The 19023-nt window shown below is 46.0% G+C and overlaps 1 protein-coding gene across 1 annotated transcript; it reads right to left on the bottom strand.

Annotated features, from left to right (window-relative positions):
• Positions 1 to 5896: 5896 nt before the first annotated feature.
• On the bottom strand, positions 5897 to 17448 carry LOC109747811 (probable LRR receptor-like serine/threonine-protein kinase At4g31250). The gene is made up of 2 exons (XM_073509360.1): positions 14536 to 17448; positions 5897 to 7485 (listed from the first exon to the last, which is right to left on the bottom strand). The coding sequence occupies exons 1-2, from the start codon at positions 14636 to 14638 to the stop codon at positions 6938 to 6940; spliced, it is 651 nt and encodes a 216-aa protein (XP_073365461.1). The 5' UTR covers positions 14639 to 17448; the 3' UTR covers positions 5897 to 6937.
• Between the last annotated feature and the right edge of the window lie 1575 nt (positions 17449 to 19023).

Here is a 19023-nt window from a genome sequence, read left to right as displayed (position 1 = left end):
GAAATGTGGTTTCAATTGTAAGCGGGCAGCGTTGAATGGCCAGCTTCCGCATCCGTGTCCGCATTGGAGATACCCTAACACACCTTTGGTCCAGCAATTTGTGTGCTCTAGCTATATTACATCATTATAAAGCTCTTGTTGTCACTTAAAATTTACATTCATTAATCTTCTTAGGGTTTTTCTACACCCCAGCTCGGTGCACCCATGGAAGAAAACATAGCAAAATATTTCAAAAAATTCTGAAACTTTGTCAGGATAATAATCAACAGATGTTATGGGCGCTTGCAAAGTTTGGTGGTCAAATAACATTCGAGGAGCTTTGTAAAAAAAAGACAAAATCACAAAAAATTAGTCAAAATGTAAGTGCACTGTTTGAGCAGATTTTGTAATTTTGTCTTTTTTGTACAGAGTTCCTCGAATGTTATTTGACCACCAAACTTTGCAAGCGTCCGTAACATTTGTTAATGATCATTCCCACAAAGTTTCAGAATTTTTAGAAATGTTTTGCTATGTTTTCTTTCGTGGGTGCACCGAAGGTGGGTGAAGCCACTACTTTCCCATCTTGTTAGTGCAAATGCTTAATCCACAGGCATACAGCTGCTAGCAATAGGAGTCACTGTGGAGTAATTCTTTTTGGTCTAGGACCTGTAGAAGTCCATCCACAACATCACAGACCCATGTTCTAACTTTTCTTTTTGGTTGCATTAAACTACCAGAACAGATGAGAAATGAGAGCATTCCTGCGAAACTTGGACGCAGAGTCTACCGCAATGGACAACCCGTGGCTTTTAAAGAAGAATTCAAAAACAAAATGTTCCAGGCTTGATATAGACCTCTGCAGCTTCAGCGTTCCAGTCTGCTGCTCCGCTTCATAGGAAGGCTGCAGCTTCAGCTAGCTCCAGCGTTTCTGTTGATCTTCTCACCTGCGTTTCACCCAACTCCTACCACTTTTGCTTCCTGAGTGTGAGTGATACATGAGACTGCCAACAATGGCACACAGTGAGGATATAATAAGCATACAACATCTGAGCAAAGGCATAACAAGTTAAGTACAATAATTAACGTCGGCTTGGTCAACGACTATCATGACATGATCATACAGAAACACTTCGACAGCTTTAGGGACACTACCACTGAAAACGGCTAAACAGACAGAGCTGGACAGCTTCGAAACACTTCGACAGCGGTCGAGCAACCACCAAACACTACCCAACAAAGTCTATCTACATTCACACAACAATAACGAAGAGGGACCAAGCAACGATCACTTAAATCATGCAGCAACCGAGGTTGCAGACGCTGTGGCTTGTGAAGTAGCACATCGAGGTTAGGGCGGCGACTATTCCTCGGTGGTTCTCCGGCCACGACCCCTCGACAACCTTCAAGCTGATTATAGCTCAGCAACTCCATATTCGGCAACTCCATGTTCCCTTTTTCAGCAGTAGAATTAGCTAGGTTTTATTTCTGCCGGCTGTAGCTCAGGTGGATGTTTCAAGGGATCAGCTCCCTGCGATGTGTTGGTTGTACTTCGTGCATCCACACACCCAAAGCACGGCCGTATGGATAATCCACTATATATCCACATCAGAGTAGTGCAATGATTACTGTGTACATGTAACATCAAATTTCTTTAAAGCATTATCAATCCTTATACTGGTTAGTGGTGACAACAGACAAATTGTACATTTGTTTATACTAACTCAATTATGTGAAGAAGTGAACTTTACAATCTACAAGAATAAGTGAGCCTAGTCTACAAATATGTTCACCAAACAGCAATACTTTTCTATCAATGCATCAAGACAAAGTTTTTGAGTTTTCTCGGAGGGAAAAACACCAACACCAAACTAATAGCCCAGATTCTACTGTAAAGAAACAGTGCATATAATTTGAATGCAAAGCCTACCAGATACAAAATGCTAGAGAAAAATCTTTGCATCCAAATGCGAAAATAAAATAGCGATGTGGCATCAGATTATAAGCTAACCTGCGCACTGAGGTTCCTTTGAAGATTCACCACCAACCAATTTGTCCTGAATGTTTGGGTGAGATTCCTCAGAAGCAGCATGTTTTGCAATTGAACTGTCATGAACATCCACGTGGGAACGGTCTATTGGATCTGGATTTAGCCCAATATGCCACTCTTTACGAACTTTCCTACATGGCACTTCTAGTTTTTCCATCATCAAATAACCTGATATCGTACATAACAAACAAATAAAGATCCGCGTGTTGACAGAAAAGAATAAAAAATGCCATGTGTTGAGTTCCTTACCTGAAGAAATTCACTACACAATGTAAGTAGCCAAAACAATTCCTGTGTGCCATCCTTGTTAATGTCATAAAGATAGGGACTTGAATGAACATTCGACTGTGAAACGCTAGGCCATCCTGGAATTCTTCTCCTCCTCTCCTTACTTAATTGGTTTGATAAAACAAATCTGAATGTCTCAGTTGGTTTGAGTGTGTGTGGATGTTAACCAGTCCCGTGAAAAAGAAGTGGTTCATTCGCCTGGCGGTTTCTTCTTCATGCCAATCAATGCTTCTTTTTAGTGGGACATGCGTAATAGAAAAATAAAGAATAACACATATTAGTTGCACCCTTCCTATGCGTACGGCGTAAATTTCCCAGCACCCTCTAACTCTAATAGGGTTATTATACATAGTGAACTGCCACATTCACATATTTTTCACTGCTAGTCTGCTACTAATACAGAACCATACTAATTTTAGAAACTGTACTGCATATTGGGGAATCAGCAGGCCAGAAGTTAGATTTGATGATGATGATGTTTCGTAAAGCCAGAAAGCCGGATGTCATTGTCAATGACAAGGACACTATGCACAACTAACCAGGCTTAGTGGGATTATTTCTTCTCTTTTATAATCTTCCATACCATCACAAAAACCCATGGTATCCTCCATTTTGTACATCTTCGCAACCACACCGAGCTAATTTTCTCCATGCATGGAAGATGAACATGAACATCAGCAGTGCTTTGACTTATGATGAAAGAGACAGCGTAGCATGAGCGGCAGGAGCCACTCAGGCTAGCCAAGAAGACTGCCCATGAAACCACACCCCAAGGCCAATTAAGCCTTGAGGGAGGAACAAGACACAGGCAAGTCATTCTTGGCTATCAGAGATAAGGCCCTTGCAGCCATGTAAGGCTTGCTCTCTGCTAATGCATTACCACTAGTGAAGTTCGGTCTCTTCGGTTCTTGGTTTGCAGTGTTTTTCCCTCCAGCATCTATTTATATACGGGCGTCCTAGAAAACAAGATCTAATCGTGTTAGTTTGGTGCAGGTGCCTCCCTACCAGAGTGTCTTATCATCACCGCCTTTTGGGCCAGCAGAATATATTCTACAGTAGATGTCAACTTATATGGAATGTCAAATATCATGATATACAACTTTATGTTGCATTTTGAATTATATGATTTTTCCTTGAGATTTGTGAGACGAGAGCATCTTGACCCCTCTGAAAGCCATTCCTGATATGATGCTCAAATCTGCTTAAAGGCTAGCTAGCATGATCAATCCCACATCTTTGCCAAAAGGACACTTAAAGTTGAATTGCTTATCTGATTTTACCATATTATCACTACAGTGATCAAACAGCATGGAGCAGCAACTTCGTCTTTAGATAAGCAAAAAAGGATGGAAACATGGAATGACCAGGTACATATGATACAGGAGCATGGTTTTAAATAACCCGCTATTGTTTCGCTATAGCACGCTATAGCATTTAGAAGGGGTCCTGCGCTAAGGTACTCTGGTCCAAACACATGAACACACATTTTAAGTAGCGCGCTATAGCGTTTAAAAGATATCCGTCGCTAAGAGTCTTAGCGCGTTATTTAAAACTACGCACAGGAGCCGTCACACAAGTTTTACCATGAGTGCAATACTAAAGACATAGGAGGCTAAATAATTTCTCAAGCATATACCTGTTGATATCAGCAGTCAGTGGACTTGTGTAAATGCTGGAACTAACTTTGGTTTGCCATTCAGCTCCACATGTTTTTGAACACTTGGAAGTTGGTACTCAATAATGCATCGTCATTGCTACAGAAGGTGTACAGATGTTACGTTGTTAAGTGTATACATCAAGCAGTACAGATTGTAAAACAGGGTCTAGTTTATATATTGTACTTGTACACGTATACGAATACGTATGTAATTGTAATCTGATCATCTATATAATGAGACGTGAGGTGGATGTCAACCCCCACGCAAAACCCTAAACCCTCATGTTTTAACTTGGTATCAGACGCCACCCGGGCCGCCACGAGACCCTCCGCGCCGCCGCCGCGAGCAGCCTTCTTCCGCACCGCCGGCCCAATTGGGCATGTTCTTCTTGGGTTGGGCCAAAAATTGGAAGCAGGCCAGCCGCGGCCCAATCTCAAGCCCTTCTATTTCAAAATAAGTGAACACATTCAAAAAATATACTGTATTTCAAAATACATTTACATTGATCATTATAGAGAACACATCAACTTTGCAATACCAAATAAATAAAATTTGAGAACATATGTGATGGATGGATCTAATGATGAAAGATATATGTGATGGATGGATCTAATATGCAAGAATAAGTATATAATGGTGAAAGTTTCGCAGAAAAGAAGTTTCCTAACAAGGAATAATATAGTGGAATCGGTCTTATCATTAAAAAGAAAGAAAAATATAAAAAAAATCAAATATTGACAAACATACACACAATTTCCACAGAAGGGTTTCGCAAAAAGAAATTTGCACGCATTTTACACAGAAATTGTGATTTTTATAATACAAAGGATAACCATATAATAGAGGAACGATATTGGAATTACAGTTAAATAAAGTAAATGAAATGAAATTAAAATTTAAATGAAAACAAAATGATGAAGTTTTATAGGGAAGAATAAAACCCTTTAAGAAGAAAGAAAATAAAAATCAGAAACAAAAAATAAAATAACGACGTTTTCTGGGGAAGAATAAAACCCTTTAAGAAGAAAGAAAATAAAAATCAGAAACAAAAAATAAAATAACGACGTTTTCTGGGGAAGAATGAAACCCTTCAAGAAAAATTAAAATAAAAAACTACAAATAAGACAAAATAATGAAGTTTTCTATGGAATAGTGAAACCCTTTAAAAAATATAAAAAATAAACTAAAACAAAATAATCAAGTTTTCTATGTAAGAATGAAACCCTTTAAGAAGAAAGAAAATACAAAAACTAGAATAAAAACAAAATAATGAAATTTTTTAGGGGAAAATGAAACCCTTTAAGAAGAAAGAAAATTTAAAAATAAATTGCACACAAGTACGCCCTGAAATTACACTTTTGTAATATGCAAAAAATAATCATATATAGTGCAATTTTTGCTCTCTACTATAATCTACACACATGGTCTATCATATTTGCGTGTATACTTACTTACACACACAAAAATAAAAATATTTTTTTTCTAAGAAGAAATCAAGTATAGTGGCATTTGTACCACCTTTAAGAAGAAAGAAAGTAAAAATAAATTGTAATTTTTTAGTTATGTAAGAATAAAAATATATAGTGAATTCTACATAAAAACAAAGTTTTTAGACAAGGAACGAATTAGTGGCATTGGTATCGTTCTTAAAAACAGGAAATGAATTAAAAACTAAACATAATAAAACAAACAAAATTTTCTAAGAGAGAGTAAATTAATGACATTGGTATTACTCTTAACAATAAAGAAAAAAATTGCACACAACATTGGAATGAAATTGCACCTTTTATAATATGCAGTGAATACACATACAACAATGCAAATTTAGCAGTCTAGTATAATTTACACAAATATTGTATAGTACTTTCATGCATTCATACACATAATAATAGAAAAATGTATTTAATTAGCCAAACAATTAGCATTGTTATTACCCTTAAGAATAAAGAAAATAAAAAACAAAATATTTCACACAGTTAGCACAAAGTGCAATTTTTATAATATGTAGAATAAATATATAAGAGTGAAGTTTCCGTACTCTAATGTAATTTGTACATGCATACATTTACACACACTCAACATCCAGAAATACACGTAAAGAAAAAAAACTCAACTGAAAAATAGGAAAATAAAAGCGTACATGTGCAAAAAAATAAAAGCAAACCCATGGGAAAAAGCATGCACACACCAAAATCCAGCCCAAGAACGAAATTGACTGACCCAAAATAGGAGTAAGTCGAATCCAAACAGTCCAGCCCAGTATGATAGAAAAAAGAAAAGCTACAAAAATCTAAAAGCACACTCCAACGGTCAGAAAATCGACTGACCACAAAACTAAAATTCAGCTGACTGAAATCTAGCTAAAGTGTACAAAGAACATAAGCATGCATGCATGGGATCTCCCGTGCATGGGAGTCTCTTTTCTGGCAAAGCAATAGCCAAAACAAACATTTGAGAACAGATTGAAATCATGGAAAGGAAAACAACCATCTAAAACTGGCATTATTGTAACTATGTGGCTTAAATAGGCCAAATGTTGAAGAAATAAAGTAAAATATTGGCTTTTGAAAATACAAGATATGACGCTGTATACAAAAAACGGGCGTGCAAGGAAAAGTTGAGTTTGTTAGCACTTGAGTAGAAACAAAGGCAAGCCGACCAGACCCTCGACATCGGACGTGCATTCCAAAAAAATACGACTAAGATATGAACGTTAAGAAGATAGAAAAGAAACTTCAAATAATAACAAACAATTAGAGAGAACCATACATGGAAGGAAACTATCTCTTGGAGAGCTAATCATGACCAATCTAAAATTAAGAGATCGGAGGTCATATATTTCTATAAATAATGCAGCAAATAAGTCATATGAATCCATGAATAAAACATGTATAAATCGTTATGAAATGACAATTTATCATACCGCAACAAACACATCATAAAAATTACATCAGATGAATCACAATCATACACGACTTTGCGTCTTCCTTGATTTGCTTTCCTCAGAGGGACAGACGGGGAACACAGGTTGGCCGCACATGCCAGGGGCGTTGCCGGCGAAGCTGTCGCGCCGAAAGTGTCCGGTGCTCTTGGGGATAGGTCTGGTGAGGTTGTTGTTGGACACATTGAAGCTCTCGAACCTGGCGAGGTCGAAATCAGGAATGGTGCCTTGGAAGTGGTTGTCGTTGGCATTGAACCTTATGAGGCCGTGAAGGTGGCTGAGTCCGGCGGGGATCTCGCCGGAGAAGTCGTTCCTGGAGACGTCGAGCGCGTGGAGCTTCCCGAGGTTGCCGAGGGAGCTCGGCAGGGCGCCGGAGAGCCAATTGCGGCTGACGTAGAGGTGGGTGAGTTCCGAGCAGGCCGAGACGCCCGCCGGGAGGCCGCCGCGCAGCGTGTTGTTCTGCAGGCTCACCACGCGGAGCGCCGGCGCGGCGCAGAGCAGCTCCGCGTCGATGGTGCCGTCGAGGCCGAGGGACTGGAGATCGATAACCTTGATCAGGCCGGCGTCACTCGTGTTAGACTGTATATATATACGTAGACTTGTTTATACATAGACTTGTATATACACCTTGTATATTGTACCTTTTACGATGTCTTCCGCTGCCGCCGCCGCTATCGCCGCCGCCGTCGCCGCGCCGACCTCTGTCGCCGCTCCCACCGCCGCGGTGCCGGCCCTTGCTCATGTGTCACTGTTCCTTGCCTCGCGGCCTCTTGCAATGGCCTACCGTGCGCCTGTGTCGCCCGCATCCCCGATCGGATCGGGTGTCCCAGGCGATCGTGCTGCCTCGTCGAGGGCTGCGGTGCCCTCTGGCGCTGATCCTTCTGTGGGCGGCGTCTCTGCGCCGGTCCATGGTGGGCCGCCGCCATCGTCGTCCTAGCTGGCGCCGCACTACGGTGCACCGCCCCCACAGCAACCCTACGGTGCCCCGCCGCCACCCTACGGCGCCCCGCCGCCTCACCTCTACGGTGCGCCTCCGTCGCACCACTACGGTGCGCCGCCGCCGTCACCCCACTCGGCGCCCCCGACGAACCCCTACCCGGCGTCGCCCCAACCCTACCCGGCGCCCCCGCTCCAACCCTGCCCGGCGCCACCAGGGGCTGTGGCTGCCTCGCAATATGGGGCTCCGGTCGCGGCATCCTACGGCGCCTTGGTGGCTGGTTCCCCTGGATCCTAACCACCCTACTCAGTGCCTGCTGCGCATCCCGGGGCGGCCTCGTCGTGAAGGAAATATGCCCTAGAGGCAGTAATAAAGTTATTATTTATTCCCTTATATCATGATAAATGTTTATTATTCATGCTAGAATTGTATTAACCGGAAACATAATACTTGTGTGAATACATAGACAAACAGAGTGTCACTAGTATGCCTCTACTTGACTAGCTCATTGATCAAAGATGGTTATGTTTCCTAGCCATAGACATGAGTTGTCATTTGATTAACGGGATCACATCATTAGGAGAATGATGTGATTGACATGACCGATTCCGTTAGCTTAGCACTCGATCGTTTAGTATGTTGCTATTGCTTTCTTCATGACTTATACATGTTCCTATGACTATGAGATTATGCAACTCCCGTTTACCGGAGGAACACTTTGTGTGCTATCAAACGTCACAACGTAACTGGGTGATTATAAAGGTGCTCTACAGGTGTCTCCAAAGGTACTTGTTGGGTTGGCGTATTTTGAGATCAGGATTTGTCACTCCAATTGTCGGAGAGGTATCTCTGGGCCCTCTCGGTAATACACATCACTTAAGCCTTGCAAGCATTGCAACTAATGAGTTAGTTGCGGAATGATGTATTACAGAACGAGTAAAGAGACTTGCCGGTAACGAGATTGAACTAGGTATTGAGATACCGATGATCGGATCTCGGGCAAGTAACATACCGATGACAAAGCGAACAACGTATGTTGTTATGCGGTTTGACCGATAAAGATCTTCGTAGAATATGTAGGAGCCAATATGGGCATCCAGGTCCCGCTATTGGTTATTGACAAGAGAGGTGTCTCGATCATGTCTACATAGTTCTCAAACCCGTAGGGTCCGCACGCTTAACGTTCGTTGATGATATAGTACTATGAGTTATGTATGTTGGTGACCGAATGTTGTTCGGAGTTTTGGATGAGATCACGGATATGACGAGGAACTCCGGAATGGTCCGGAAGTAAAGATTGATATGTGGATAGTAGTGTTTGATCTACGGAAAGGTTCCGGAATCCATCGGAAGGGGTTCCGGATGTTTCCTGAAATGTTTGGGCACGAGAACACTTTATCTGGGCCAAAGGGGAAAGCCCACGAGGTTTTTGAAAAGCGCAAAAGGAAGTTTGCCGGAGTCCAGGGGCCAGACCCAGACGCCGGGAACCCTGGCGTCTGGCCCTGGAGTTCGAGAAGGACTCTTGCCTTTTGGGTGAAACCGACTTTGTGGAGGCTTTTACTCCAAGTTTTGACCCCAAGGCTCAACATATAAATAGAGGGGTAGGGCTAGCACCCAAGACACATCAAGAAACACCAAGCCGTGTGCCGGCAACCCCGTCCCCTCTAGTTTATCCTCCGTCATAGTTTCCGTAGTGCTTAGGCGAAGCCCTGCGGAGATTGTTCTTTATCAACACCGTCACCACGCCATCGTGCTGCCGGAACTCATCTACTACTTCGCCTCTCTTGCTGGATCGAGAAGGCAGGGACGTCATCGAGCTGAACGTGTGCAGAACTCGGAGGTGCCGTGCGTTTGTACTTGGATCGGTCGGATCGTGAAGACGTACGACTACATCAACCGCGTTGATAAACGCTTTCGCTTAAGGATCTTCAAGGGTATGAAGATATACTCCCCCTCTCGTTGCTATGCATCACCATGATCTTGCGTGTGAGTAGGAATTTTTTTGAAATTACTACATTCCCCAACACGTCGATGGGTCTTTATGCACCGCCACACGCTCACGCTGATCCGTGCGCGGTGCCGTCGCCATTTTACTTCTCGCATCTGCTTCCAGTCAAGCTCGCGCCGGACAACTACTTGTCCTGGCGTGCCCAGGTGCTGCCTCTTCTGCGGAGCCGCTATCTGGAGTGCTACATTGACGGATCCATCCCGTGTCCGCCCCCTCAGCACCCGGCATATCACACATGGGTGGCCCAGGATCAGGCCATCCTCTCCGCCATCCAGTCCTCGCTCACCCCGAGCGTCTCGTCGCTGGTCATCTTCGCCGCTACGTCTCGGGAGGCGTGGGCGGCGCTTCACACCAGTTTCGCCTCTCAGTCTCAGGCGCGTGCCCACTCTATACGCACCGAGCTGGGTGAGACTAAGCTTGGTGACCTCAGCATCACGGACTACTTCAACAAGATGCGGGGTCTCGCCGACACGTTGGCCTCAATTGGCCAGTCACTGCAGGATGAGGAGTTCACCACTTTCGTGCTTAACGGGCTTGATGATGATTATGACAACCTTGTTGAGAATGTCCATGGACGTGATGATCCGCTCCCACCTCATGAGCTCTATGCACGACTCCTTGGTCGTGAACAGCGCATTAAGGCGCGCCGCGCCTCTCCCGGTTTCGCCTCCGCCAATGCCGCGACTCGTGGCAAACCCCAGCGGGCATCATCTTCAGGTGGCAGACCGGCGCCGTCTACACAACCGGCCCCGCGGGGCAATGCTCCGACCATCACGGGCGGTAACCGGCCGGTGGCGTGCTGTTCTTCTTGCGGTGCTCCGCAGGCCTGCCAGCTGTGTGGCATTGAGCGCCACCTTGCCTCTCGCTGTCATCGTCGCTACAAGCAAGACTTTCTGGGCCTCGGCAACAATGGCAAAGGGAATGACAAGCAGGCCGCCACCGCGGTGACGAGTCACGATCATGGCCGCACTCCGTCTTACTCTATTGACCCTACATGGTACATGGACACGGGAGCTACGAACCACCTCACCAACGACATGGGCAAGCTCTCCACTCAGGAGCCATATCGTGGCCATGATCAGGTGCACACAGCCAATGGAGCAGGTATGCGCATCTCTCATGTTGGTCAGGCATCACTTCTTGCACACAATTCCCGAAAACTGCATCTTTCTAATGTTCTTCGTATTCCCACTGCTTCGCGTAGTTTGTTGTCTGTTCCACAACTTACTCGTGATAATAATGTCCTTACTGAGTTTCACCCTTTTCGTTTCTTTATCAAGGATCGGGACACGAGGGTCGTTCTGCTTAGCGGTCGTCTTCGCGGTGGCTTGTACGCACTTGACACGCCAACCGCACCTCCTATGCAGTTTTCTCCTCAGGCGTTCAGCGGTGTTCGTGTGTCATCTACACATTGGCATGCGCGCCTTGGTCATCCTGCTGCTCCTATAGTTCGTCATGTGTTGCATCGCCATGAACTACCAGTTGTGTCCAATAAAACTGCTGAAACAATTTGTGATGCCTGTCAGCAGGGCAAGAGTCACCAACTTCCGTTTTCAGAGTCTAGTCGTGTTGTGAAACATCCTCTTGAGCTTGTGTTTTCTGATGTATGGGGCCATGCTCAAACATCCGTTAGTGGCCATAAGTATTATGTCAGTTTCATTGATGCTTATAGTCGGTTTACTTGGCTTTATCTTATTAAGCGAAAATCTGATGTGTTCGATGTCTTTATTCAGTTTCAAGCACATGTTGAGTGTCTCCTTATGCAGAAACTTATTCATGTTCAATCCGACTGGGGGGGTGAATATCACAACCTCAATACCTTTTTTAACAAGCTTGGGATTTCGCATCGTGTATCTTGTCCTCATACACATCAGCAGAATGGAACCGCTGAACGTAAGCATCGTCATCTTATAGAAACTGGCCTTACCTTGCTAGCTCATGCCTCCGTGCCATTTCGGTTTTGGAGTGATGCTTTCTCCACCGCGTGTTTCTTGATAAACAGGCTACCCTCACGACTTCTGCATATGAAAACTCCTCTTGAACTCTTGCTCAATGAAATCCCAGATTACACTTTTCTAAAAGTGTTTGGGTGTGCATGTTGGCCTCATTTGCATCCATACAACAAACGTAAGTTAGAGTTACGGTCTAAAAAATGTGTTTTTCTTGGGTATAGTTCCCTTCACAAAGGGTACAAATGCCTACACGTTCCCACCAATCGCGTCTACATCTCTCATGATGTTGTTTTTGATGAGAATGTGTTTCCTTTTCATGCACTTCCGACTAACTCTGCAACTCCTATGCCACCTGTTCACTCGACCGTACCTTTGCCTGACCAATTTGTGGATGTTGCAAATGCTCCTGTGTTGCTCCCTAATCATGCTGCAGGTATTGGACGTGGTGCTCAGCTCGAGCTACTTGATGAACAGGTGCCGGATGCTACTCCGTCTCGAGACGTGCCTCTGGAGCGCGACGAGGATCCACTGCATGGGGCATGCATAATGGGCGCCACGGCCCCGCGGGTGCCGCCCTCGCCCGGGTCTGTGGCAACCGCCCCGCGGGCGACGCCCTCACCCGCCTAGGTGGAATCCGCCCCGCGGGGGACGCCCTCACCCGCCTCGGTGGAATCCTCCCCGCGGGGGACGCCCTCACCCGCCCCGCGGGCGTCGCTCCTCCCGGCCTAGTGGTTGGGCCCTCGGCTACCTCGCCCGGCCCGGCAGCCACCTCGCCCGCGCCAGATGGGCCGGCTTGGTCTGCCTCGACGCCACCGGTCTCCCCGCGAGCTGGTTCGCCGGCTTCCTCGTCTCTGGTGCCGTCGCCTGAGCTGAGCTCGGTCTCGCCAGCACAGCCGGCTGCTGCTGTTCTCCGACCTCGCACCCGCAGCCAGAACGGGGTTTTTCAGCCAAAGCAGCGCACTGATGGGACTGTCGCATGGCTCGCTGCCTGCATGGCACACATTACCGCTGATCCCACTGCCGAGCCTCGTCATTTTCAGGTTGCACTGGCTATTCCTCATTGGCGTGCAGCAATGGAACAGGAGTTTCAGGCTCTGCTTCAGAATAACACTTGGCGCCTTGTTCCCCCACAGTCTGGTGTTAACATTATTGATTCCAAGTGGGTTTTTAAAGTCAAGCGACATGCTGATAGTTCTATTGAGCGCTACAAGGCGCGGCTCGTTGCCAAGGGTTTCAAACAGAGGTATGGTCTTGATTATGAAGACACGTTCAGTCCAGTTATCAAGCCCACTACCATTCGCTTGAAGTTGTCTTTGGCTGTTACTCGAGGATGGTTCCTTCGTCAGCTTGATGTGCAGAATGCTTTCTTGCATGGAGTCTTGGAGGAGGAGGTTTATATGCGTCAGCCGCCAGGGTTTGTGGATCCGGACCGTCCTCACCATCTCCGTCGTCTGGTTAAGGCGCTCTATGGGCTCAAGCAGGCTCCCCGTGCATGGCATGCACGCCTCGGCTCTGTTCTCCTTGGGTTTAATCCCTCCACTGCTGACACGTCCCTGTTTCTTCTTCAGCGTCCTGAGGTTACGATGTATTTGCTGGTTTATGTTGATGATATCATCCTCATCAGTTCCTCAGATGCTGTTGCAGATCGTCTTGTGGCTGCCTTGAGTGGTGATTTTGCTGTCAAGGATCTAGGTGCTCTGCACTTCTTTCTTGGTCTGGAGGTTTCACGCTCTTCTGTTGGGCTCACTCTTACTCAGAAGAAGTACTCTCTGGACTTGTTGCGTCGTGCTGGAATGCTGAAGTGTAAACCTGCCAGCACCCCGATGTCGGCCACTGATCGGTTGTCTGCTCTTGATGGAGATCCTCTCTCATCTGATGATGCTACCGAGTACCGCAGTCTTGTTGGTGGTCTCCAGTATCTTACTATCACCAGACCAGATGTTTCTTATGCAGTCAACCGTGTCTGTCAATTTCTCCATGCACCCAGGACATCTCATTGGTCAGCCGTGAAGCGGATTCTTCGTTATGTCTGCTTCACTTCTTCTCATGGCTTGCTTCTGCAGCCTGCGCCATCTTGTGAGATCTCAGATTTTTCTGATGCAGACTGGGCTGGTAGTCCTGATGACCGGCGATCCACAGAGGGGTATGCAGTGTTTCTTGGCTCTAACCTGATTGTCTGGAATGCTCGCAAGCAGGCTACAGTGTCTCGCAGCAGTACGGAAGCTGAGTACAAAGCAGTGACTGATGTGACGGCTGAGATCATTTGGGTTCAGTCCTTGTTGAGAGAGTTGAGAGTCTCTTCAGCTCATCCTCCGGTACTTTGGTGTGATAACATTTGTCCTACATATTTGTCATCTAATCCGGTGTTTCATGCTCGGACGAAACACATTGAGGTTGACTATCACTTCGTTCGAGAACGTGTTGCACATAAGCTACTTAGCATCAAGTTCATCTCATCAAAGGATCAACTTGCCGATATCTTCACGAAGCCTCTTCCACAACCACAGTTTGTAGGCTACAGGCGCAATCTTAACTTAGTTTGTACTTCAGGCCACAGTTAAGATTAAGAGAGGGTGTTAGACTGTATATGTATACGTGGACTTCTTTATACATAGACTTGTATATACACCTTGTATATTATACCCTTTGGTACTTATATATAATGAGATAGCCGCACCCCCTATAAGGTGTCGAGCAGTTCTCAAATCATATATTTTACAACTCGCGCCGTTTTCGAAGCACCTGACGGTCTCTCCCCACTTCGAGGCGCTGCCGTCGTGGCCGCCGCTGCCGTCGCACGGGTCGGTCGACGCGTCCCAGCCGAGCATGCACAACTCACTGAACCCCGGTGTGCTGAACTGAGAGCTCTGATTTTACTGACGTGAACTAAGGAGCCCGGGATATGGCTGCATGCATGGCGCTGGATGGCACTCACGAGTCACGGCCTCACGGGTCGTCGCAATTGCATGTGGACAAAGACGGCGAAGATTTCAAAGTCCGGTGTGCGTTTGGCGCGGTGTTCTGGCCATGGCAACAAGGTGGAGGGGCCAGATGCCGGCCGGGAGGAAGGAGGGAGGGGCGTCATCCGCGTCTTCCGGCCGGCCGGGGCGATGGCACGAAATGGTAGATTCCAACACGCCTCACGAGTCGCGCCTCGATCATGGATCCAGTCATCCAGCCACCGGGGAATCTCTTCGTTTGATAAACTGAACAGAGATCTCATCTGACGTAGTACAAATTTCATAATTTGGAAGGCATATTGGTTGCGTCCGTGTTGTTTGATTGATCGGCCGATTCGTCGGTGACTATGTGGAATCAACCAAACGATTACTGGCGGTTGTCGCTCCCTTCTTCGTGCACTACACTTCAACATTTTTTAAGACATACTTCCAATCTATTCATGATCATTAATTACAATATAGAGAACACCGGAGTTAATAAAAATTACAACCATGTCCATGGACCACCTAGCGACAAGTGCAACTTAATAAATTTGTGCAATGATGTTTGTTCACTCTGTGTACGACTTATGAGGCTGGTGCTAGGCGCCAACTGGCTGTAGCCAACTAGAAGACAGCCTCCTCGTCAGCCCTTGGACGTGCTCAAATCACAGCCATCAGATCGTACGCCGGCAGCCCGCCCATGACTCGCTCGTCGCCTCGCTGTGAGCGTCTTCTCGCAGAGGACAACACCGATGTGTCCCCTCGGCTGCCAGAACACCATCGGTCGTCATAGCACCTCCCTCACAACCTACAGCACTGTATCACCACACTGTCTGAGCATCACAAAACAGTTTACAGCATGGGGGCATCCGTAAGCAACATCGGCTCGTAGCACACGCAACATCCATATATAGCAGCACCGCTCTAGCGTCGCAGCACGTTTGCAGCATGGGGTCATCCCTAAGAAACATCGGCTCGGAACATACGCAACATCCATAGTAGCACCGCCGGCATATCGCAAGACGGCTGCAGCACGGCTCGCAGCACCGCCGCCCACAGCACCTTCACAAAACCGCCTGTAGGGGAACGTGTTACACACACACACACACAAAAACGCTAAACAATCACATCCAGAAAAAAAGACTACTTGTGTGCTTTTTTTGTTGTTGGTTTAATAACTAGAAAAAAATGACTACTTGTGTGCTTTTTCTGCTGCTAGTTTAATGACTAGAACAAAACAGTGAAGTGAACCAAACTTAGTAACTAATCCGATGCTAAAATTCCAAAGAACAGCAATGAGATTTGGAAACACTATGCACGATCCATGAGAAGAAGAAATGGAGAATTTGCCTAGTGGAGGGTAGGGGTCATCGCGAGGGACTCTCTGGTAACTCGTTGCCTTTTTCTTCCCTTTCTTTCCAGCTGCCTTCCAACTATCGGCTGGCTCTATAGTTGCAGGTAATCTGTGTGCTGTTCCCTGCGTGTTTATGGATAGCTGCTGAATATCGACACACACAGCTACTTTTTTTCCTCACAGAAAATAAGTTAGTACTACTTATTTTCCCTAATCACATAAACAGTCAAAAGGAAACTAAGTTGGTTTGATAAAACAAATCTGAGTGTGTGTGGATGTTAACAGTCAGCTGGTTTGAGTGTGTGTGGATGTTAACATGTCATTATGCACAGTGAACTGCCACATTCACATATTTTGCACTGCTAGTCTGATACTAATACAGAACCATACTAATTTTAGAAAAAGTGACAAAGAAACCATATTGGGAATCAGCTGGCAAAAAGTTAGATTTTATGATGTTGATGTTTTGTAAAGCCAGAAAGCCACATGTCATTGTTAATGACAAGGACCCTATGCACAACTAACCAGGCTTTGTGGATTATTTCTCCTCTTTTATAATCTTTGCGACCGCACGGAGCTAATTTTCTCCATTCATGGAACATGACACATGAACATCAGTATGCATTGATTTATGAAAGAGACAACCTAGCATGGGCAGCAAGAGCCACTCAGGCTAGCCAAGGAGACTGCCCATGAAACCACACCCCAAGGCCAATTAAGCCTTGAGGGAGGAACAAGACACATGCAAGTCATCCTTGGCTATCAGAGATAAGGCTTCTGTAGCCATCTAAGGCTTGCTCTCTGCTAATGCATCACCACTACTGAACTTCGGTCTCTTCTATTCTTGGTTTGCAGTATTTCTTCCATCCAACATCTATTTATATATGCATGTCCTAGAGAAGAAGATCTAATCGTTGTGTTTGCTGCATGTAGGCCTCTACCAGAGTATCTTATCATTGCCCCCTTTTGGCTAGCAGAATATATTCTAGATGTCAACTTATATGGAATGTCAAATATCACGATATACAACTTTATGTTGCATTTTGAATTATTTGATTTTTCCTTGGGATTTGTGAGATGTAAGCATTTTGACTCCTCTGAAAGCGATTCTTGATATGATGCTCAAATCTTCTTAAAGCTAGCCAGCATGATCAATCCCATATCATTGCTCACCCGCAAAAAGAAAATCCCATATCATTAATAAAGGACACGGAAAGTTGAGTTGCGTATCTGATTTACAACATTATCACTATAATGACCAAACAGAGGGAACACACTACTGTTTACACAGCACAACATTGAGCGATAATTTCGTCTTTAGATACTTTGAACGTATTTTAATCTAACAAACCAAGCTACTCTGTTGACAGTATAAAATGTAGTAACCCTTCTATTAAATAAATATGCATTATGCTCACTTATGTTGTTTTCCACCGCCGCCGGATGTGTTGCCATGCGGCACAGCATGGCTCTCGGCAAGTAGTGTATTTGCCGAGTGTTGCCTTTTTGCCGAGGTCTACTCTCGGCAATATCCTATGTTTGCCGAGATGCGCCTGTTGCCGACAGGCCCTCTCGGCGTCTCTTAGTTTGCCGAGAGCCTGTGGTTTAGCTCTCGGCGAAGAATCTGGAACCCGGCGTATAGGAAAATTCCAGTAGTGAATATGCCTATGAAATTCAGGTTAAAAGCAAAAGCATTAGCATCGTGAGGGCAGCAGACACCATGTAGTATTTATATCCACCAAGGAAAGAGTGTTGTCTCAAGTCACCAGATTGACCCGAAAAAATGGATCGCCCACGCGTTGCCCACCACGTGGGCGACACAGCCGCCGCCACCGTGGCCCCACTCTCGGCCCCCCTCCGCCTCTTCTCTCCCACGTCCTCGCCGGCCGGAACCACATGGGCAAAGTCCAAGCGGTGGTTGGTGGTGGCGGGTCCTCGCGCTGTCGGGTCGACTCCTGGGCTCCGGCTGTGCTCTTCGACAGGCTGGCTTAGCACCGAAGGTGCAGAACATGGAGGTAGATCAATGTGGCTCTGGCGGTGTGGATCGACACCAGGCTGATCGGCGCGGCTTCGACGGTGCATATCGATGCAAGGCAGATCAACGTGTCCTTCGACATGGGTCAGCCTTCAAGCGTGCCGACGGTAGGGATCTTTGCACTCCTGCTAGCCCTATCCAGACGATGGTTCTCCCATCCCCCCTATGGTGCTCGTTTTGGTGGTGCCAACTGCCACAGGCGCCATGGTTGTAGGCTCCGGTGATCCGGTTTGGGTCAGCGTGTGTCTGATGGATCTGTCCTCGCTTTGGCCGTAGTCGAGATCTCTGAAGGTGGCGATCCGGTGCACACAATGCTAGATGAAGGTTCGTCGAGCAGATCTGGGTGAAAACCCTGCTCTCGGCTAGTTGCCAAGGCCGGTGATGGCGGCATTCTTCTGCCTCTACAGCATGCGCATGTGGTGACCACTGAGGGTGCCCTGGACCGGTGTGTGCCCTAGGCCCGACAATGAGGGTTGGTTGGGGCCTCCGGCTTTAGATGTTGGGCTTTGGTGTGAGATCTGCGTATGCAGCTCAGACAATCTGCACCCTTTCATCAAGCTGATAGGAGCAGCGACATATGTTGTTCAGATAGTGCCTTCAGACTTATTGATGTATTACCTTGCAAGGTCTTGGTGAATAATTAATAAAATGACTGCATACATTGTCCTGATGCAGAGGCCGGGGGTCATCCTCCTTTTTGAAGAAAAAAATGTGGACAAGCTCGAAGCTATTTCCAGTTCTATCATAGATGAACAGATGCTCCAGAACATAATTTTTTAGAAGCCATACATGGATCACATGATTTTTAAGTGAATTTCAGGCGATACTCGTGTTTTATCGCAACTTTAACTGTAAAGATCTATCATAAAACTAAGCTTCTAA

Source organism: Aegilops tauschii, chromosome 2 (assembly GCF_002575655.3).
Source record: "Aegilops tauschii subsp. strangulata cultivar AL8/78 chromosome 2, Aet v6.0, whole genome shotgun sequence".
Lineage (NCBI taxonomy): Eukaryota > Viridiplantae > Streptophyta > Magnoliopsida > Poales > Poaceae > Aegilops > Aegilops tauschii.
Note: the sequence above shows the minus strand (reverse complement) of the source record. Positions and strands in the feature narration are given on the sequence as shown.

Excerpts from the sequence above, each read along its gene's own strand:
- LOC109747811 (XM_073509360.1), bottom strand. The coding sequence starts at position 14,638 with ATGCTCGGCTGGGACGCGTCGACCGACCCGTGCGACGGCAGCGGCGGC. Across the intron at positions 7,486-14,535 it reads CAGGTGCTTCGAAAACGGCG|CGAGTGACGCCGGCCTGATC; the intron begins CGAGTTGTAAAA and ends TACAGTCTAACA.